Genomic DNA, 21561 nt, shown 5'->3' on the forward strand with positions numbered 1-21561 from the left:
TCCACGCCCCTTTATATGCTCCATTGCGCGTTCACGCGCTGCCTTCTGTCTCCCAGCCCACAGCGCGGTCATGATGTCACTGATGTCTCGCCTGACGCAGAGCAAAAAATAATCGAACGCCGTGAACTTAATTTAGTGTCATCTGACACCTGCGGAAGAATGAAAAGCAAATACGACCCATCTTGCACATTCGGAGACAGAGGGGCTGGCCGAGGATGCGGAAGGTCGCGGTACACACGTCGATAGCACATACGAAAGTTATTATCAACTTCATGAAATTAGAATCCTACAGTCAATGTACACTCCGTCGGTTACACATATACAAGTACAGTACACAGAGATAGATGAGAGACTTCAAAACAGTGACCGATGAACGTGAAGATCTCCGACTCACAGGTCGGGTCCATCGGAGTCGGACGACTCGAGATCCGACCAATCGCTTCCAACATGGGCCCCACCCTCGAGCTCGTCCTTGTCGATGATCTCCAGCTCGTCCGAGCCCGCAGAGGGTCGGCGCTTCGACACATCGGGATCCGCAATAGGTGTGGACGATAGCAGGAAGAGGACGGTGTGAGTGCTAGACGGCGACGCCGCCGCAGCGTCTTCGAGATTGGTAGTGTTCTCGGAACCGGCGGTCGGATCGATGAGATGAGATGAGGCTGACGCATCCCGTGAGATGGGTTCTAGAGCGTGGAGCCTTGTTGAGAGAGCGGCCTCGACGGGAGCAGTGGTGGCGGTAGGACTAGGGTCGACGCTGTAGGAGGCAAGGGAAGGGTCCAGTGCGTCTTCAGAAGTGCTAGTGGTGTGGTCGGGCTCGACATCCTTTATAGCCTCTGAGGTGCTGATATCCTCCAGAGCTTGACCGTCGACGGGAACATCTGGGACCGAGGTCGAAGGGTCTTCTTGTTCGTCCACTGAGTCAACGACCGGCGTCTGGGTGCTCGCATCATCCGCATGGGATATGAGGCCGGAGTCAGACGACTCGGAGAAAAGAGACGGTGCTCCAGATGAAGATTCTGGGACCACCACACGGTCTTCAACATCCTTGGCAACGACCTCCAGGGCGACGGCGGGAACAACAGAAGGACGAATGGTGACTGCGGAGTCCGACAGACTGCCCCGTCGCTCCAGCTCGTCCCCCTTCGGAGCCTCCTCATCGACTTCCGTAGCAGAGTCTTCCACCGCAAAGGCATCTTCCTTAGGGATGACCTCAGGCGCGGGTACGGCAGAGCGCACAGTGACCTCCGACCCAGTCACGCTGCCGCGTCGCGAGCTCCCGCGACTCCGGCTGCGCTCCCGCTCGGCCTCGACGCGCTTCTCGACCGCGTCAAGCGCGCGCTCGACCTCCCGCACGACCTCCTTCCGGCGCGCCCGCACCGACTCGTCCCCGTTGCTCTCCACAGCGTCGAGCCGGGTGAGGAGCGCGATAAGCGCGTGCTCGTACGCGCGCACCGGGCTGTTGTGCGCCGTGTACGACAGCCCGTCCGCGTTCGAGGGAGTGGGGGAAGGAGAGCGCGAGCGCGAGGGAGAGAATTCGAGGTGATCAGGGAAGGAGAAGGCATCTTGCAGAGCGCGAAGGGCGTCCTCGACGGCAGTGATCTCGGTGAGGGCTTCTGGGACCGGGGTGGAAGGAGAGGACTCTGGGGTGGACGAGGCTGGCTTCTCGTCGGCACTGAGACCAGACGGACCCGCGACAGGAGCAGGGGCAGCAGCGACGTTGTCGAAGATGTCGGAGTAGAGAATGACGAGGGACTCCAGGACCTCCGGATCCGTTTCGGCGCGGATTCGGGCCTCGAGGTCCTCCTTGAGCGTCCTTGGCGCGGTCTTTGGAGTCTCATGGGAGGAGACTGGCTTGGATGCGACCAGCGGTGCGACGTCGATATCGACGTCAAAGTGGTTGACTTTGCCCTTCCCCTTGCGGTCAACGGGGACCCCCGGGATGTTGAGCGACCGCGAAGTGACAGCTTCCTCGGGCTGAACAAGGGGGACACGCATCAGCGACGGAAGCGGGCGCAACCCCGAGTGGCGTGTACACACCTTCGGCGCCGATACTTGAGTGGCGAAGGGGATGTGCCCACCCTCCGCGCGAAGATAGCGCGCGAGAGCAAGAATAGCGAGCATGGCTTGATGCTCGCGATGACGCTGCGCCTCCACTCGGGCTCGAGCGACACGAGCGCCCTCTTCACGAACGCGCGCGGCGCGAGCGGCCTCTTCGCGGGCACGGGCAGCCTCCTGGCGAGCGGCGAGTTCAGCGAGAGCACGCTGGCGCTCAATGGCGAGTTGCTGTTGAAGGGCGATCGCACGCTGGCGCTCGACGGCGCGTTGGTGGGCGAGGTACTTGCGCTGGCGGTCTTCGTCGCGCAGAGCCGCCGAGACGAGGTCTTCGAGGGTGTGGCTTGGTGCGCTCACAGGGGCGCTTCGTGCGAAGTGGGGATGGGGAGGGTAGTAGGAAGGAGGCTCTTCGAAGTCGAACTGCCGGGGAGCCATGAACCCATACTGGTGGCGACAGTGACGGTGGGCTTGCTCCCTCGCGGCTTGAGCCTGGCGTTGGCGTTGGATCTCCTGGACGCGCGCCTGGGCAGCCGCGTACTGCTCCGCCGCCTGCTGTGCGAGCTCATCGAACTCAGAGTTGTCATCCGAGAAGTCGCGGTAACGACGTCCGGGGTGGCCGTGCGTGTAGCCAGCGGGGATGTGGGTGAAGGCGAACATGGGAGCCAGTTGAGAGTGGTGGTTGTCGAGAAAGAGAGGGATGGCCGGGGCCGCATTCCGTCCTCGTCACTTTATAGGCCATCCTTGTAAAGCAAAGAGGACGCGTCGCCCGACGCGCGTCGCTGCTGCAGTTTGACTCATCGGGACGGGGATGACTATGCTTGTGGCCGGGTCGAAAGCGCGAGCGGATTGCCGTCTGCGGTCGTCGTCGCGGGAAAGCGCGAGAACATCACGTCAGCGACCGCCCAGCCACGATCACGTGCCACGACGCGTCGCTTGAATTCTGCCTCGCTTTGTCCTCTCTTGAATCCGCTCCCTCCCCGGCATTTCTGCCGTGGTGCACCGTGTGGAGGCTCTCGGCTCCTGCACTTACCTCTGATCTGTTGTTATCCACGGCGCTGGATCTGTGGGCTTCGCGTTTGTTGCTCTGGTATTCTTGCACAAAGGAAATGATCGGCAGTGCTTCAGCATTCAAGTAAATGAGTGAGTCCACATGTTGTCCGCTCAGTCATCGGCCTGCAGCTGAAAAACCGTGTCTCTACGAGTCCATGCCTCATTGTGCGGTGACTCATGGACCCCTCGCTGGTCGGAGCACCAGCGTGCGGCGGTCCATGACAACAGTGCTCGCCGCTGGCCTGCAGGAAAACACGCGTTTGATGGCCGTCTCCTTGCCGTGTTTGGAATCTGCGGAGGACAATGGAAAGCGTTGGTTCTGAGTGCACGTGCACAGTTCTAACCAGCTCGGCAAACCCGAACAGATCTCGAGACGCCCAGCCATAAATGTCGCTTCCACCTCTCCGCCTTCCCTTCCTCCTTACCACCATCTGCCCCTCCCTCTCTCCTCCCCTGGTTTCTCTTTTGATGTGGAGACACTCCAACGCTGTGTACTATATGTTATACATTTGCATCCACTCATCCGCTACGTTTTGTGTTTTTGTGCTGTCGATGCTCACAATCTCGTCGCCCCAGCCTCAACACCCCACCCACACGCAATTGTTTCAAGGCTGACCACACGCTTCGGTATGATTTGTATTGAATGCCTGCATACGCTCTCGACCCCTCCCACAGACGTGATAGCGTTGCTGCTCCTCAAGCTGACCACTCTTGTCCTGACCACCCATGTCGCGTGCTCCTTGCACATGCAATACGCTAAAATTCGCGGGCCGTGGTCTGCTGCTGCTGTGCTGTGCTGCGGAAGGCGGGTGACCCAGTGCTGGGCATATCGTACGTCGACCTCGACCTTAACTACGCTGACCTCGTTCTTCGTGGAGCACTTGATCGCGGACATATTCATCCCGGCAACGTACGTGATCTTCGCGCGTTCAAGTCATTCCTTGCTCATCGTGTTACGCAGCATGCCAAGCCACAACCAATCACTGTGCCCACGGTGCGTTGCTGGCCTCTCGCGCTCTGTCGATGATATCCTTCGTTGCAAAGCCTCCCCATCTGGACCTCACACTGACAGCCACGACCGGTACGTCCGCCGCTCCTCACCTCGCGTGGCTAACGCGTCTTCAATCCCGTCGGCTGAGATCAGGCTCTTCCGCGACTGGCTCAAGACCCTCGGTGAGTATCTACCAGTCTGTACTGTGTGCTTACAGTATTTTAGGATCCTCCCGTCCAGAGCCATGTTCTTTCTTATCTCAGTAGTGTGCCGACGCGGTTCTGCGTCAAGTGACTGTGAAGCAGACAGTCCTCGGTGAGTCTTTCCCTCTTCACTACCCTGCTGATTGTCACACAAGGAGGTCAGTTTTCCGTCGAACCCTCAAGTCTTCTCGTCATATTGTGAGTTCTATATTCGAGGTCGCTGAGCTCACTGGTCGGCAGCCGCAGGGCACGTGTCTCCGATTGGAACCCGTGTACGTGGTCAGTTCACGGTAGTGTGTGCTGACTCCTTCTGTACGTAGCATCCGATGGCCTCAATAGTCTTTCGCCGCAGCATAATATGCCGTCGAAGGTGCGTCGCCGCCGCGCTTCCCACAGCTGAATCACGGTGGTCAGATGTCACCCCCGGATGAAGACCGCGCCGCACAAAGTGCCCGCAGCAAGTGTTCATCTAACATCTCTCAAGCTGCCCTCTGTTGCGCGAATGAAGGTTCGAAGCGTCTCCGCACCAACATCACCCCACAATCAAGGCGCTAAACAGGTAAGCTTGCTCCTTGTCTCGTGTGGTTGATGTGTTCTCCGCTCCAGAGGCGACCGGATATTCTCAGATCGAGCAGTCGCTCGAGGCCATTGGTACGTCTTCCGACCTCGTCCCTGCTGATGTCGCCACGCCCCAGATGTCACGGGAACATGGACTCGAGGAGGATCCATGGTAAGTCTTTCTATAGTGACCGCCGCGTTGATGGCTTGTCCGGTAGTTTGCGTTTCCACCCCCCTACAATGCTCTTCATCTCGACTTATGAGCATGTTGCCCTTGCAAGTCGCCGGGGGCCCCCGATGTGCGTCATTCGTTGATCTTTGTCAGTGCTGATACTGTCTTTAGCACACGACGCTCACAAAGGTTCCTGCGAAATGCGCAAGTCGCTCAAGGTACGTTCCGCTGCGTTCCAATGCGCTGACTTCTGTGAATCAGGGGCTAGGACGCTTCACGAAAGCTGTCCGCGATTGTTTCCGGTGAGTATTTATCCGATGTCTCTCAAGCTTACCTCTATAGTGTAAACGTGTCACAGCAAGCAGGGATATGTCAAGAGCATGCTGCCATCATGAAGAGGACGGTGTGATCTCGGTCAGTCGTGTCGTCTGCTCTGCCACACTAATCGCCGGTTCGTCGATTTGCCCCCTCCACCCAAAGTCAATGCCTTGCGTCATGTTGTGAGTCCAGACGTTTCGTGTGGTTGGCTGATTGTTATAAAACTACAGTCTGCCACGCGTCGTAGCCCCGCCCTTCCCAGTGCCAACCCTCTTGACATATGACATGTCCTGCCACAGGAAGAGTGGAACATAGCCGGTGCGCGTTCATTTTCGCTTCTCCCATGCTGACATCGCTTCGCCCAGATACGCGTTACGCACAAGGGCTGATGAAGAGGTCGACGTGTGGGGGACCCCGAGGTACGGTCGGCTCTCGCGCGAGCCGTCCCAGCGCAGGCCTCTTCGTGGCCCTCGGGACCAGTACCCGCCGCGGCCTCGCGCTGCAGCGGGGAAGCCAACGTGCGCTAAAATCAATGTCTCTGACCGTCTTGTAGAAGTACTGCATGGGCGCATGGCGTCGATAGAAGAGTACCGCATGTATTCTGGGACTTGATGTCATGCAGTTGCGATAGCAATCGAATCCTCTTGCGCGCGCAACTGTCCCCGCACCGTCCGCATCTCGCGATCGTTCACGCGCCTTCGAGTGACCTTCCTTCGAGGGGCTGTCTCCAGCTCGACGCAACAACGTTTATCACGCAAGCTCGGGCTCAACTCTTCTATTCAGTAGCAGCGATAGCAAAGCAAGCAGCGTACGTAAGCAGTCCGTGGACGATGGCAGAGCGAAGGGTAGGTGATACAGTATATACAGGCTCGGTGTCCGCTGGGGCAGGTCGATACCGTCTATGTCGAAACCGGAACGGGAATGGCGCGAAGAACGCGAAGCGCAGCAGGGAGGGAAGCCGACAGCAACAGCCTAGTACGCCGCTATGAGCCGCGGCTCTCGTTTGAACCGCGCTGGAAGAGCCGAACCGTCAGTGAGCGTCGCCCGGCCGTGCCGACGACGGGAGACGCACCGTAGAGCAGGCACAACGCGCCCAGGACCTGCACCGCGCCCGAGTACGCGGCCACGACCTGCCAGTTGTTGCCCGTCGCGCCGAGCAGCGCGCCGCCGATCGGCGCGCCCGCCGCGTTCCCTGCACCCCGAGGTCAAAAACGTCAGCGCGCGACGCGAGAGAGGGTGAGGGGGCGCAATGCGACGCACCGGGAGCGTTGAAGAGGAGGAGGAGCCCGGAGAGGCCCGCGAGCTGCGCGACGCCGTAGACCTTGGCGGCGACGGCGGAGATGAGCGAGAGGAAGCAGCCGCAGAAGAAGCCGTAGAGGACGGCGAACGCCATCTGCGCGCGCGGTCAGCCAGAGGACGCACGCACGCGCGTGCGGGAGCGGGGGACGCACCGTGCCGCCGTACGAGCTGATGAACATCCACACGAGCAGCTGGGTGAGGCCCGAGGCGGTGATCGCGACGAACAGCGCGTTCACGGGCCCGAGGCGGTCCGCGGCGAAGCCCACGAGGATGCGGCCGAGCGCGGCGGAGATGTTGAGCACGGTGAGCGGGAGCGCGGTGAGCTGCGGGGGCGTTGAGTTAGCGCGCGATCCACTCTCGTGAGTTAGGTAGACTGACCAGCTCCGGGAGGTGGGGCGCCACCTGGGCCGTGAAGGTGGGCAGGAGGAAGATCGGGCCAAAGTACCCACTGCGCGCGAACGAGGAAACTCGCCATTAGCACACCGGGTTCGTAAGAGGGGCGGCAGCGCCGTGTCGCACACGCAAGGCCGCGCGACCACCGCGCACACACGCCTGAGCGGACGGACTCACAAGACGGTGAAGAAGAAGCAGAGCGCGAGGCTCCAGAAGACCGGGTCACTGAAGAACGCGCGGTCGAACCAGACGATGGCCGGCCTCTTGTGCGCGGGGCGGCGCTCGGTCATCATGAAGTAGCCCGCGGCGAACATCGCGGTGTGGATGCCGGTGAAGATGGCGAGCGCCTTGCGCAGCCCGAGCGAGGATATGAGGAGGCGGTAGACGATGGAAGCAACGGCGCCGCCTAGAGAAGGGGGTACGCATGTGAGTCAGCGTGTGGACGCAGAGTTGTTACAGGACGACCGCGTACCGACTGAGCTACCGGAAACCACGATGCCTATGGCGAGGGCGCGGTGGCGAAGGAACCATTGCGTGGGCAACGCGACCTTATTACGACAGCCGTGAGCGGAAGGCGCGAAAATACACGGCACGGAATATTCACGATGAGCGGGAAGATGAGCGCGTCCGCGATCCCCTGCATGACGCCCTGCCAGAAACCGTCAACACCATTCCGTACGATGAAAACAGCCTGAGGCGAAGACCGACCATGGTGATGAAGAACTGCCACACCTCGGTGCAGAACGCGCTCGCGACCATGCTCGCGACCCAGATGACCGCGCCCGCCGCGAGGAAGGGCTGGACGCAAGCGCGCGGTGAGGCCCCGAGCGCGGTCCGTGGGCAAAAGCAGACGGGAAGCATACCTTGTACCCGCTGTGCGGCCGTTCAGCGCCTGGAGAAGGACACGGGCGGGAGTTCGAGGTACGCACTATCGGTCTGCCAGCTTTCCGGCCACGATGCTCCCCAAGGTCATGATCTGCCCAGGCCGCGGTCCGCGCGTGAGCCTCAAGCGGCGGAGCAGGCGGGAGAGGGGACGCGCACCAGCGGGGGGAGGCTCCCCAGCGTCGTCAGCACCGAATCAGGCGTGCCGGGGAACATCGTCGACTTGAAGAACTCTTCCGTGACGCCCCAGACCTGCGCGCGAGCGGCAAGAAGAAAGAAGTGAGTGCTCCGGGGGAAATGCGTGCGAGGTAGCCCGAAAGCACTCACCAGACTGTATGCGCCGTCGCGCGAGGCAGGCCCGGTCAGCTCCGAGCGAGACAGGGAAGGAGACGGCGCGGGGAAGACATACGCACCCCCAGCCCACGGTCGCCGCACAGAAGAGAGCGCAGCCGCAGACGACGACCCAGCCCTGGCCGCCGTCTGGGAACGTGTCCTCGTACGCCGCGGGGGCCTTGAGCGCCCGCTGCGCTCCGTGCTCTTTCCGCCCCTCATCCTCCGCCGGCGCGTCCTCCCCGTCGTCCTCCCGAGTTATCGACGGCGACACGGAGGATGTTGGAAGCTCGAGCAGCTGTATGCCACCTTTGTCGTGAGGAGAGAGTTTCTCCATGTCGGCGGTGATGAGCGTGGGCGCTAACGCGTGTATGGGTGCGGACTCCATAGGATCCATAGGTAGATGTCGGTTGATCGGTATCTGGCCGCTGAGTTTGGGTCCAGGGTCGACAGAGGGGGACTGGAGCTCGGCAACCGAGGATCTGGAGGATCGCCAAGATCTCGTCAAAGTCAGAGGTGGAGGACTAGTGCGAAAAGGGCAGTGCAGGAGGACGTGTCGTTTGGAACGCTGCAGGGGCGAGGCACAAAGGGGGCCGCGGCGGAAAGGGCGTTTGGCGAGGAGAGGCAGTGGGCGGGAAGGGACGTGGATAGCGGCTGGGGAGGAAGGTCTCTATATCTTGCTTCGCGTACTCCAGCGATCCCAGGGTGCTGCCGAGATCAACGCTCGCCCCGAAGACGGTCGCGAGAAAGGTGCTGCGAAGGACGGCGAAGGCAGCTGAGAAGGGCGCGCGTCCGCACCGTTCGTGCACGCCGTCATCAGCATGCCGCGACGCCGACGAGCGTCGCGGCGGAGCAGGGTGCGCCCACGAAGGACGAGCGCAGGCGGGGTATCCGGTGATGAGTACCCTTTATCCGGCATTCAAACGGGGGGCGAGACGCACCGCGCAGGACGCAGGATTGGTCGCGGGGGCCCGGCGCTGGGGCGCGTGCGCGAATCGCCGAGGGGAAGACGAGGGAGCGTGGCCGTCCACACCACGCCGCCCGTCGCGTGATCGTGACAGATCTTCTTCCCGTGCGTGGCTGTGTGTCCCGCCCTCCTCCTCCGGCGGTCCGACGATGAGGTCACCTCGATGTGTCCCCACGCGAACCTCCCCACGGATCTCGTCCGACGTCACTCTCGCCAGCTGCGCCCTGCCCGCCGCCCGGTCCATCGTCCACTTCGCCCCTCCGTTGGTTGCCACTCACGCGCCCCCGCGTCCACCCCGAAAGACAGGCGAAACGCTCCACTGGGCGGCCCGCCGCCCCGCTCGCTCGCGGGGCGCACACGGGCGGACCATCATAGCCATCCTGTGAACGCGGTGGCGCGAAGTCGCGTCCAGCGATGGACCATGGCAGCTCGAATGACCGGTCCTCGATGCCATATCCAACGCGCCACCCCACTGCACTTATGGTCCGGCCGCAGGCTTCGAAGAACGGTACCTTGGGTCAGAGAAGCAGCCGGTTGAGCACGACCAGACGCAGGTGCTTCCCAGAGCGCACGCCAATCAAGCGCGGGCAGCACAATAGCCGCCTCAGGTGCCTTCCAAACATTAATTGCGTTTGTTCGCCCATCTATTGCTCTTCTGTCTCGCCTGCCGCAGCCTGAAATTCCCATACGACCACACCGCCGACCGCATGGTGGGATCACAACAAGCCATCGACGCATGTGAAACTGTTTTTGGCGACGTACATACAGAACATGGATCCTAGATGCGCGTGGCTTCCGGCGGTTGAAACTCTCCCCTATTTCCAGACCTTCCAAACGTGCATGTGCGAGCGCTGCGAACATTTCCAGGTGAGCTTGGTGGCTTCTCCTGGAATGTCAGCACGCACCTCGTGTCTTCACACGCCATTCAGCGTTGAATATCCTTGACAGAACACCTGCCCAGGTGCCCACGAGGTCGGGAGTTCTTTGGCCCGCACATCCGGCCCCGCACGCCTAGGCGACCATCCACATTAAAGCCAGGAGAAAGGCAAGTAAGGTTTTCTCTCGCCCATAGAAATGCTTTTTCTGAATGCACGTGGATTTCAAACCTTAGAAACGACTCCCAGAAAAGCTCCCAGAAAAATGGTGGCCCTGGCGTAGCGCACAATCACCCCCACCAGCTAATCGCTGCGGTCCAGAATTTTGGCGGTCTAAGTAACGGCAACGTAAGCTATCGATCCGACTATTGATCGTCCACCACGGTCCTCTAAAAGTAGCACGAGGAGGCATGACACATACACGTACAACCCGAGCTCTCTTCCTCTCCTGGGCCTGATTACCCACCGGCATAATCATGAGGCAGAAGCCACCTTGTCTCCGAACCACCGAGCGGCGGCGGCAACACCCGCCGATAGGAGGAACGTCCCGTCGAAGAGCGTCCCAAAGAACTGGTACTCGGGTAGCGTCGCGAACAGCGTCTCCGAGGTTGCAGAGGTGTCTGGCCGTGCGGGTGGTGGCGGAAACGACGTGCGCAGCTGGATGAGCGTTGAGAGGAGATAGATGCCCATCACTTGCGCGAGCATGAGCATCATGAGCGATGCGCCGAGCGAGCGACTGGTCACACGGAGGACCTACGGGCGAATGTCAGCACCGTGTCGCAAACGGATAGCGAGATCTAAACGTACCCGCGCGACGCCCTGCAGGATCCGACGGATCGAGCTCAAGATGATAACGCCGACAAGAATAAGACTGATTTGACGAGAAATGACGGCCACGCGGCCTTGTGCGACGTGCACGAAGGGTAGGAAGGAGAACAGGTGCGCAAGCACAAGGCTGACGACATCCGCATTTGTTGACGTCGACGCTCCTGGAGTGGTTGCCGCGGACCGGGGAAGTATCAGACCGACGATGCACTGCGTATGAGCGCCGTGTTAAAAAAAGTCATGGCGCGCAGTTACTTCGAAACACTCACGCTGAAGATGCGATACACGCAGTACATGGCGAACAAGCGGCCACCCCAGTTGAACAGTCGTCCGGCAACCGTCTTCGAGAACTTCGCACTCGCCTGGCGCTGCTTCAGGGTCTCCAGATTGCGTGACATTTCGTACTCCAGCGCTTGTAGTCCTGAGATCTCCTGGGCAAGCGATGAAGCCTCTGGTGGGTGACTAAGGGAACCCGCAGGACACTGAGAGACAGCGAGACGCACCACTGTTGCCCGAGAAGCTCGGCAGCGCACGGTAAAGCCAATGGGATGAGTGTGCCTCGGGATTCTAGATGGCGGAGTGTTGGAGGCAGGTTGAGCAAAGACATAGATGCACGCACCTTGGACTCCTCGAGTGTCCTCAACTCCTTTTGTCGCCGGACCAGATCCTCTCGAACCCTCCCCAAGCCAGACTCCGCATTCCTAACCTCATCATCCGTTGGGTGCGACCTTTCGCAACATGCTCAGCCATGAACGTGATGATGTGACAAAAAACTCACCTGGACTGTTTGGAAAACACTGGGAAGAAGTCCCACGCCGTGTCTATGGCCGCAAAGCCAGACAGTGCGCCTATTATCACGGTACCTATCACGGTGAGGCGAGATAAAGTCGATGCCATGATTGTATGCGTCGGCATCCCATCAGGCAGGGGGACATAAGATAGAGCGAGGAGAGTGAGGATATTGGGGATGAGGTACAGGGCTAGACTTGCCGAAAACACATTATGGTGCGACGAAGGGACTGGCTGAGATGTGAATACAAAAATGAGGTGTGAAGGAAGAAGGAAGGAAGCTCACCACCAGGGGCATTGGACGAGTTGCTGAGAACAAGGCTGTAAGACACGGGTATTACGAGGACGATGGATATGATGAGGAAGTAAAGAGAGATGTTCCAGTGAAGTAGTCGGACCCTGCGGACGAATTCAGCCAAAGGATTCATGCACGAGGGGTATATGTGGGACGTACATCGGGTTAAACATGTCTAGACCTTGACACACCAGCAGGATGAACAAGATGCAACTCTCCGAGAAACAGAGCGAGAACAGTGTTCTTGATAGGAACGAGTGGAAGAGTCGTTTCCGTGGGGTGTTCACTACGTTCGGAGACGTCGTGGGCGCAGGGAGAGTGTTCAGCTCCACGCCATCTGCATCGAAAACCACGGCTGGGGTACCGGGAGCCGAGTGAGTCTTGGGGGATAAGTCTTGCAGGTCGTGATAGATATGATGGAGAAGATATCGCCGCGACGCAAAGAACAAAAGTGCTCTGCAAAGATACTGAGGACTCCTAAGGGCGAGCTGTGATGCATGAAACATACCGTGAAATTATGAACACAGACGACTGTGCCACATATGTGCTGAAGGCGGTTGCGGACATGGCGGAGGTTGGGCGTTCGCGGGATGATCGCTATTGGGTGGACGTACGTCTGCGCATGTACGAGAAGGGGTGCGGGCGGGGAGATTGAGGGACTTTCGTCGTTGGGGATCGGGGCAGGGCGAAAGCCGTAGCGCTGCGCGGGATACGCAGCAGACGCTCACCACGGTCCGCGACACGTCGACGTCATCGCGTTGTCGCCACGTGGTTGGCCCTCTTGTCAAGAGTGATGGCGCTTCCTCTTGTTATACTCAACCGTCGGCCGAGGAGTGGAAATCGGAGATGACGAAAGTCGCCGAAGGCGGGGCATGTCGGGATAGATCGGAATCCCCAGGAGCGCCGATGTAGAAGATGTGTGAGTGAAGCTGGTCCTCGAGGCACCCAGGCTGAAATCTTATCGAGAAGAGGCCCAAGTCGGAGGAGGAACCGGACAGCGCCGGCCATTTGGATTTCGGTCGAATTCGCTCCGAGGGTTTCCGAGCCTGGTCGGGCGGCTGACGGCTTGAGTGGCTCAGCCTCTCTGCTTGGTCCTTGAGGCTAACTTCCGCTTGGTTCCTTCGGCCGCCGGCCTCTGCAGATATAAACGAGCAAGGTGGTCTCACCACCTCCCCAGTCACCTTCCACTACCAAGCCCACGACAGCAACCTTACATCCCCTCCTTTCCGCGACGGATTTCAATGTTCCAAGCGTTCAAACATTCACCCCCGCCTACTAACGACTCAGGCAAGGCCCTTTGAGGGCCAAATCAAGTCGTTTTCTTCTTCCTTGCTCACACATGCTTACTATGCTGCTTCCAGGCCATCGTTTGCCGATCCAGCTAGCGAACAAACACTTAGATAAGTAGTCTGTACCTCGCGATCGGTAAGTATCTATACCTGCTCTGTTGTTGCTGACAGGCCTCCCAGATTATCTGAGAATCCAGAATCCATGCGGTATCACTACCTTCGATCCATACAACTTGTTACAGTCAATGTGCGTGTCGCTTGCGCTTGACTCCTGTGCTAATGACGTCATCGGGCGCGGGTTATCTTCAACTACCTGTATAGTCCGCAGGTCTAGTCTTGAGAAATCCATGGAACATAGCCACATAAAGCTTGTAGGTTCCGACATCCGAGTTTCTCATCACTGACGTGACCTTTTCCAGACTCGAACTCCACAATGCACATTCAAGTCAAACGCACAATCAGGGCCGCACAGCCTGACATCGTAAGCGTTTCACACATGACCGAGACTGACCCACTGGTCCTATACATCATGCAGAACTAGATCTCAAAATGTACCTTGGTGCATATCCGTTTCGGTGAGTCGCCATGGAATATCGTGGTGTACTTATACGTTGCTAGACAGGTTCAGCATCCAGAGTAGACGACGAACAGGGCGACAGTCGGAAGGATCTCGAGGTAGGGATGGTTGCTGGTGCAGCCATCCTGGCGCAGGCCTCTTCGTGGCCCTCGAGACTAGTACTCGTCGTCATCGTGTTGATGTTGATCGCACATGCCACGACGAGGAAGCCAACATGCGCCGAATGTGACCATCTAGGAGGAAGGTTTGATACATGTACAGGGAGCTGTAGGTGCACCCATGTTGTATTCCGGTGTTATGAAAACGATATACATGGGCACGTGGAGATCTATGGGTCGAGCAGTACAGAAATGTTAGGCAACTAGTAAAACTGTGAGACCACGACAAGATAGATCTCATGGCTGAATTGATGCCTTTCGTAAACTCGCTCTCCCCCGCATTAGTAACTCCGATCGTCCATCGGAAGGGACGGAGAGCAGTTGTCGGGGTGGCAGGATGAAGACGGAAAGATGATCAAAAGACGAAACGCTTGGTAAAAGTGAATAAAGGGAGTATACACGAAAACACCGCCGTAGTTTCAATGAGCTACCATCCCTATCGAGACGTCAGCCTCCAGCAGCGCGCACGATATTGACTGCGCTCACCAATCCCGCGAACAAGCGGATGTCCGCATGCGTTTCATACTGCTCGCCCTCCGCGCTGTTCACCTTCAAGACCAAGAACTTACCTTCGTCCGCGTCCCAGTGAAAGATGCGCTTCACGCCCGCCCACCGGCACCACTCCAAGCACCTCCAACACGGCCGCGCGCTCCCCGTCCCGTGCTTCGTGAATCGCGCGACGTACAGGTCGGAACCGTTCGTGCGCGGGTCGCGTCGCCGCGCGCCCCACCCCCGATCGCCGTTCTTCAAGCGTGTCGCGGCGAGTACATTCCGCGGCGCGCTGCATCCGGCGGATCCTCTGCTCGACGTCGACATCCCGCCGTCGCAGTTGCTGTCTTCGCCACCGTCGCTGCCGTGCTGCATCCGCACCGGCGGTCGCGACTTGTTGCGGCGTTCAGTCTTCGTCTTGCCCGGCTTAGGCGAGACCGAAGACTCCGCGCTGGAGGCGGTCGCCGCGTGCGAGAGCGGCGACATCGGCGGGCTCAAAGAGTGCGCTCTCTGAGCCCGCGAAGGGTTTTGAACCTTTTGGTGGTGTGTCTGGTTGTGTTGTGGCCGGTGGAACGCGCTGCACCGAGCCTTGAACCTGCGTCTTGAAAGAAGGGGACATGCCAGTGCAGCAGAAGATGGCGTGCATCTCCGCGTGCATGGACACCGGCTGCATGACGACAGCATATGAGCGCAAGAGCGTGGATGGAGAGGGCAGAAGGCAGGGGAAGGTCCGACGTTGGGAGGGAAAGCTCACCTTGCGATGTCCCTGCGTCCTCACTTCGGCGCCGTCGTAATGCGGTCGATGATGATTGTGGCCAGAAGATATGACCTTGCCGCCCTTCACAAGAACGGCTCCGAGCGTGAACCCCATCTGACTCTTCGACGCCGCCTCGGCACACTGGGATAGATAGAACTGGGACTTGTTCATGATGGATTCAAGAGCAGCTGAGTAGGTTGCGTATATTTGGTCACATTTCGATCATAGCCAAGGCAAAACAAAGAACTTACATGTCTGGTTATTGCGTAAGTGCAAGATTCAACACAGCAGAGTAGCAGCAGGACAGGTGAGCAGTGATATTCGGGGAATAAAGAGCTCGATGAAGCAGTCGGCGGTCGCGACATGACGCCGTCGCCAGGTGCCGCGCCGGCCCTAAACTCAGTCACGCGACGTTTTTATCCCCGCAAATTTGAGCGACGATCTCTGCTTTTTCCCTCTCCCCGTTCACTATGCCCTCCAACATCGCCACTTCTAATACCATCTCGCGACCGCTCCTATGTTGAAGGGTGAGTACTTTCTTCTTTTCTCCGCGTCCACTGCACCTCGATGTGATGAACACAACGCTATGGTCCGTGTTTCCAAGAAGCGACTAGACACCGCTGCTCAAGTATGCAGACACCTTTTGCACCTAGCTTTCTGATCCCTTATTCCGCGTTTGCGACCTGCATCTAAGTGGTGTGCTAACGTAGTCTCCCATAGGTCCATCTTTCGCAGGCGGATGTCGTGGACTCCAATGAATGTGATCGGTTCTGCAAACGGTCGGCGCGTCCGCGACCTCCGCATATCGCTGCCTGCAACTGCAACATGCTGATATCCAGGGCGAGGTTCGTCGTCAAGGTTCGTGCAAGTTCCTTCGCTTTGTCGCATTGTTCCCCCATGGCTCGTCCTGTAGACCTATGTCCCCCTGCCTGTAACGTCGGTTCGCGACTCTGAATGCATTTCCATTGTTTATCTTCTACGACGTTCATGATTAAGCCTTGGGATGATGAGACCGTTATGTCCGCCCTCTCAGAGTACGTGCGCTCCAACTAGATGGATGGCCTCATAGTCGAGCCCATCCGAGTAGCATCTTCAGTCACTTCAACGTTTGAGCGGCGTCTGTACCGTCTTCCTCCTGGTGCATAGGATGAGAGAGTAGCCAATCCCACAACAACGATGCCGAAGGCTCAACGGAGCCTCCCTGTCTTGAAGATCAAGTATATTTCGCCCGCGGTAAGCCTCCCGTTTTTGTCTATCTCCTCAGCGCTCTATGTAGGACATGTGTTCCACTGATCGACTGGTTTGTACGTACTACTTCCTTCCTCGAATAATCATGTCCACGCATGGGCGAACCAGACACACGCGATGACCTTCCATCAAACATCAGGGACGAGCCACGGGATCGGTATCACCGTGAGCCCATGGTGGGGACGAGCGAAGAGGAGATGGCCCATGGGTCAGGCCCAGGCTGCACGAGGATCAAACACAACCGGGAGCAGCAGTGCCCTCTACAAACTGAGATCGTGGACGTATTCCATTGCATCGAGTATATGTATGCAGGACTACTTTTATATACCCTGCCGACGTGTAGCATGCTGAACTTGAGATCCAACGAGTGCTCCCCGATCGCGTCTTTGCGAGTGTAGAAAGGAATGAGTCTCATGAAGGAAACGAAGGCCGAAACAGCGAGGCGTATATTTTAGCGCACGTTGGCTTCCCCGCTACAGCGCGAGGCCGCAGCGGGTACTAGTCCCGAGGGCCACGAAGAGGCCTGCGCTGGGACGGCTGGTGCAAGAGCCGACCGTACCTCGGGATCACCCATACGTCGACCTCTTCATCGGCCGATCTACCGCTCTTGTCAGCTTGACGTGATATATCTTCATCGCATCCCGACACCTTGATGTATGAGAGGAACACGATCACTGCCCACTCGCCGGAGTAGTGTCCCCGTCTTCTGTGCGGCGTGTCACTTCCCTTGCGCACTCTGCAGTGGGACATCGTGGTATTCCCTGTACGGCCGATGTTGGAAGCGGTGGATCGTTGCACGAGTTCAGCGAGCACATACCAAAAGGTCATAACAGGTAGCGCTGACTTGCCACAGCGCCGCCTGGTTCGAATGCATGCGGATCCTTGACGCATGCTGCTCGCACATACCAAAAGGTCATAACAGGTAGCGCTGACTTGCCACAGCGCCGCCTGGTTCGAATGCATGCGGATCCTTGACGCATGCTGCTCGCACATACACGGGCCCTTGGGAAGTGTGCGTGAGATCGCGCCGACGCGCATGGTTGAAGCACCCAAGTGAGCTCGGCCGAGAAGAGGGCACTGTCGCTCAAAGTGAACGCATATGTGCAGCTGTTATGTGGGCGTGTCAGCGCCCAAAGTTGCAGAGGTGAAGCGTGCACTCACTTTCGTGCTCCAGTCGGGTGATTGGAAGCATGAGGATACATCTTGTGTGAGGTTGCACCCCGATGGAACGTGACTGCAGAGCAAAGCGTTAGCCACGGTGAACGAGAGACGGGGACGCACGTTCCGGTCTTGGTTTCAGCGCACGTTAGCTTCCCCGCCGGCGTGTACACGTCGACAGGTACTGGTCCCGAGGGCCACGGAGAGGCCTGCGCCAGGACGACGGCCGAGCCGCCGACCGTACCTCGGGGTCCCCCACATGTCGACCTCTTCATCAACCCCTGTGTGTAACGGTATCTGTGCGAAGTGTTGTCAGCATGAGAGAAGCAGAAGTGGACACACACCAGCGATGTTGGCGTTCTCTTGATCGAATCTTGCCTATGGCAAGACATTTACTTGAAGGGCGACGCCTAATCATGAGACGTTAGGGCGCAGATCGGAGAACGCAGTGGCGACGTACCTTCCCTCTGTAGCGTTGTCTGCCAAGGGGGATAGCATTGGGAAGAGCGAGGAGACGACTAACAGTGATGGTTCCGCGCGGGGACGCTGTAGTGTCATAATAATCAGAAAACAACGTGGAGTGTCTGAACTCACCAGAGTCGGGGACAATGCATTGCATTTGAGTGGGGAGGTAGACTAATAAACAAATGATCAGTGAGGCGGATCATATGGCACGACTTACCGAGAACACGTCGTCCCACCAATGCGCGTCACGATGTATCTGGGCGAAAAGGCCTCAGCTTGAGAGAAATACAAGGAAAACGCACCGGTGATGTCAGCATGGTCTTGACATATCCCTGTTTGGTGAGACACATCTACGCCATGGAGGTAAGCTCGGCATAGTCGAATCGATACTCACCAGAGACAATCGCGGATAGCCTTCGTGTCATCTAGCTCCTGATCCATAGACGTCAACACATTGGAACGTAGCCGGGACGTACCTCGAACGACTTGTACATCTCGCAGGAACCTTTGTGACCGTCGTTTGCTGCAGAGAGCATCAGCAATGGCGAGGGTCAGGGGACGACGCACGTGAGTTGCAACTTGAAACGGCGAACACGCTGTGGTTCGAGCTTACAGTCCGATAAACTTGCAAGTCAAGTGAAGAGCGTTGAAGTGGAGTAGAACCACAAACATCTGGACAAGCTATCAGCGGGGCGGTGAAGATGGAATGACTCACATAGATCCTCCACAAGTTCAAGGTCCTGTGATATCTAGGACGTAACGATATCAGCGGTGACGAGGCAAGAGAGAACACACCTCAGAAAGGACGACGATCAGGCGGCCGGACGACATACCAATGACCTCGAGCGACCGCTCGATTTGGGAATCCCTGGTCGCCTAGTATGGAACGGAGAATACATCAACCACGCGAGACGAGGAGGAATGAGCTCACCTCTCTAGATCCTGTGCTGTGGATCAACGTCGACGTCTAGACGCTTCAAAGCTTGAATGTACCTTCTTCCAGCGACAGAAGTCAGCTTGAGATACGATAGAAGAACACTCACTCGGGGGTCAGAGCGGGCACGTGCGGTGCGACCGTCATTAGAGAGTGAGGCCTGACCAGTACAATTCAGCTTTGTGAAGCGCAGTGGCGACGCACCTTCGACCGCATGTTATGCTGTGGCGAAAGACTATTGAGGTCATCGGATACTACAGAAGAACTGAGCATACACCGCATCGAGGTGACCACGTACACGGCACAGCGGTGAGTGCAATTGGAGACACGTCCGCTGCAACCGCCGACCAGTGAGTTCAGCGACACTCGAATAAAGAACTCACATATGACGGGGAGACTCCAGAGTTCAACCGACAAGCGACCTGCTTATGAAACAATCAGCAAAGTAGTGAAGAGGGAAAGACGAACCGAGTATCATTGTCCGCTTCACAGTCACTTGACGCACTTGAACGACTTCAGAACACTAATAAGATAAGAGAGAAGGTAGCTTTGGCCGGTGGATTCTGAGATACTGTAAGCACCCGCAGTGCAGATGGGTAGCTAGATGTACGACGTACCAAAGGTTTGAAACCAGCTGCAGAAGGGCCTGATCTCGGACGTCGCGACGGTGGAAATATCAGCCACGCGAAGTAAGGAGCGAAAGACGCACCACTCATGCGTACACCACTACTGTCAGGGCAGCGTCGAGGATGCTTTGCAACGAAGGGTATCATCGACGGATGGCGAGAGGCCGGCGACGCACCGTGGGCACAATGATTGGTTGTTGTTTGGCGTGCTACGTGATATCATGATCAATGAATGACTTGAACGCAAAAAGAGTACGTACTTTTCCGGGATGAACATTATCGGGACGCAGTACTCGAGAAAGAACGAGGTGAGCGTAGTTAGGGCCGTGGTGGACGTACGAAGTGGTCAGCGCTGGGGACGTCACTGGCAGGCTACTTTGACAGTACGCGTACTACGGCGTGCGTATGTTAGCGCATTGCATGTGCGAAGAGCACGCGACATGGGTGATCAGGACAAGAGTGGTCAGTGGCAGGGTGGTCAGCTTGAGGAGCAGCAACGCCATCACTTCTGTGGGAAGGGTCGAGAGCGTATGCAGGCATTCAATACAACTCATACCAAAGCGTGTGTTCAGCCCTGAAACAATTGCGTGCGGGTGGGGTGTTGAGGCTGGGGCGACGAGATGGTGAGCATCGACAGAACGAAAACACAAAACGTAGCGGATGGGTGGATGCAAATGTATAACATATATTATACAGCGTTGGAGTGTCTCCACACCAAGAGAGCAACCAGGGGAGGAGAGAGGGAGGGGCAGATGGTGGTAAGGAGGAAGGGAGGGCGGAGAGATGGAAGCGGCATTTATGGCTGGGCGTCTCGAGATCTGTTTGGAATTGCCGAGCTGGTTAGAACTGTGCACGTGCACTCAGAACCAACACTTTCCATTGTCCTCCGCAGATTCCAAACACGGCAAAGAGACGGTCATCAAACGCGTGTTGTCCTGCAGGCCAGCGGCGAGCACTGTTGTCATGGACCGCCGCACGGTGCTCCGACCAGCAAGTCTGTGAGGGGTCCATGAGCCACCGCACAATGAGGCCTGGACTCGTAGAGACACAAGTTGTCAGCTGCAGGTCGATGACTGAGCGGAAAATATGTGGACTCACTCATTTACTTGAATGCTGAAGCACTGTCGATCATTTCCTTTGTGCAAGAATACCAGAGCGACGGACGCGAAACCTGCAACTCAAGCGCTTTGGAGAACCACGGATTGGCAGTAAATGCGGGAGAAAAGTGCGTCAATCACTTGCACCACGGCAGCGATACCGGGGGAGGGAGAGGATCCAAGAGACACGACGGGCAACGGCCCAGCTTCGGAGCCCGAAAAGGCGTAGAAAAAGCCTGTCAAAGGTGTCTTTTCTGCAGCCTTTTGTGCGCGTGTGAAAAAGGCACTAAAATGGGCAATTTCTCCGTGTGATTTACGGGGTGCCGAAAACGATCGATAAAGAGACCTTTGGTACCCATTCCAATAACGCGCGTTACTTATCATTCGTACTCACTTGTTTTTTACTCACATACAATACACGTTCTATTGCCTTTACAATGAATTCTATTGTCTTTGTTCTGAGCACAGTATTCTGTCGTGCCAAAACATTCACCCAAAACGTCACCTTTCAGGATACTCTACGACACACACAAACTTGACATAAAAGTTCGCCTTTCCCACCCTTTTTCTCCCCTAGAAAAATACCTGCCGGAAATGACACCTTTGACAGGCTTTTTCTACGCCTTTTCGGGCTCCGAAGCTGGGCCGTTGCCCGTCGTGAGAGGACGACGCGAGGCGCCAGAATTCAAACGACGCGTCGTGGCACGTGATCGTGGCTGGGCGGTCGCTGACGTGATGTTCTCGCGCTTTCCCGCGACGACGAC

General features: G+C 57.7%; 6 protein-coding genes across 6 annotated transcripts; 1 reads left to right on the forward strand and 5 right to left on the reverse strand.

The window, feature by feature from the left end:
- Positions 1–390: 390 nt before the first annotated feature.
- On the reverse strand, positions 391–2709 carry BXZ73DRAFT_77644 (uncharacterized protein; the record flags this gene model as incomplete). The annotated part of the gene is made up of 2 exons (XM_048022704.1): positions 391–1974; positions 2038–2709. 2 exons carry the CDS (start codon positions 2707–2709, stop codon positions 391–393), a joined length of 2256 nt encoding a protein of 751 aa, XP_047877682.1.
- Positions 2710–3848: 1139 nt separating this feature from the next.
- Positions 3849–5435, forward strand: BXZ73DRAFT_77645 (uncharacterized protein; the record flags this gene model as incomplete). Its single annotated transcript, XM_048022705.1, has 13 exons — positions 3849–4012; positions 4064–4096; positions 4175–4275; positions 4385–4408; positions 4452–4494; positions 4543–4568; positions 4617–4666; positions 4805–4855; positions 4923–5026; positions 5073–5153; positions 5198–5244; positions 5295–5328; positions 5369–5435. The coding sequence occupies 13 exons, from the start codon at positions 3849–3851 to the stop codon at positions 5433–5435; spliced, it is 825 nt and encodes a 274-aa protein (XP_047877683.1).
- Positions 5436–6316: 881 nt separating this feature from the next.
- BXZ73DRAFT_77646 (MFS general substrate transporter) lies at positions 6317–8645 on the reverse strand (the record flags this gene model as incomplete). Its single annotated transcript, XM_048022706.1, has 13 exons — positions 6317–6357; positions 6417–6536; positions 6605–6737; positions 6796–6966; positions 7022–7091; positions 7214–7442; positions 7509–7584; positions 7641–7685; positions 7706–7834; positions 7900–7909; positions 7966–8012; positions 8078–8170; positions 8328–8645. The coding sequence occupies 13 exons, from the start codon at positions 8643–8645 to the stop codon at positions 6317–6319; spliced, it is 1482 nt and encodes a 493-aa protein (XP_047877684.1).
- Positions 8646–10564: 1919 nt separating this feature from the next.
- Positions 10565–12566, reverse strand: BXZ73DRAFT_90066 (Abscisic acid G-protein coupled receptor-domain-containing protein; the record flags this gene model as incomplete). Its single annotated transcript, XM_048025495.1, has 9 exons — positions 10565–10843; positions 10898–11079; positions 11181–11366; positions 11419–11482; positions 11535–11643; positions 11694–11934; positions 11991–12103; positions 12159–12455; positions 12508–12566. The coding sequence occupies 9 exons, from the start codon at positions 12564–12566 to the stop codon at positions 10565–10567; spliced, it is 1530 nt and encodes a 509-aa protein (XP_047877685.1).
- Positions 12567–14470: 1904 nt separating this feature from the next.
- Positions 14471–15440, reverse strand: BXZ73DRAFT_47129 (uncharacterized protein; the record flags this gene model as incomplete). Its single annotated transcript, XM_048019818.1, has 3 exons — positions 14471–15046; positions 15087–15179; positions 15267–15440. 3 exons carry the CDS (start codon positions 15438–15440, stop codon positions 14471–14473), a joined length of 843 nt encoding a protein of 280 aa, XP_047877686.1.
- A 1575-nt stretch (positions 15441–17015) lies between these two features.
- On the reverse strand, positions 17016–19977 carry BXZ73DRAFT_77649 (uncharacterized protein; the record flags this gene model as incomplete). The annotated part of the gene is made up of 23 exons (XM_048022707.1): positions 17016–17278; positions 17513–17594; positions 17679–17751; positions 17799–17956; positions 18020–18053; positions 18136–18221; positions 18270–18311; positions 18358–18396; positions 18443–18490; positions 18617–18663; positions 18856–18889; positions 18936–19016; positions 19072–19087; positions 19134–19156; positions 19184–19234; positions 19279–19328; positions 19373–19408; positions 19458–19496; positions 19543–19597; positions 19692–19708; positions 19784–19803; positions 19877–19909; positions 19961–19977. 23 exons carry the CDS (start codon positions 19975–19977, stop codon positions 17016–17018), a joined length of 1344 nt encoding a protein of 447 aa, XP_047877687.1.
- Positions 19978–21561: the final 1584 nt, after the last annotated feature.

Source organism: Epithele typhae (genome assembly GCF_022376455.1).
Source record: "Epithele typhae strain CBS 203.58 chromosome Unknown BXZ73scaffold_25, whole genome shotgun sequence".
NCBI lineage: Eukaryota > Fungi > Basidiomycota > Agaricomycetes > Polyporales > Epitheliaceae > Epithele > Epithele typhae.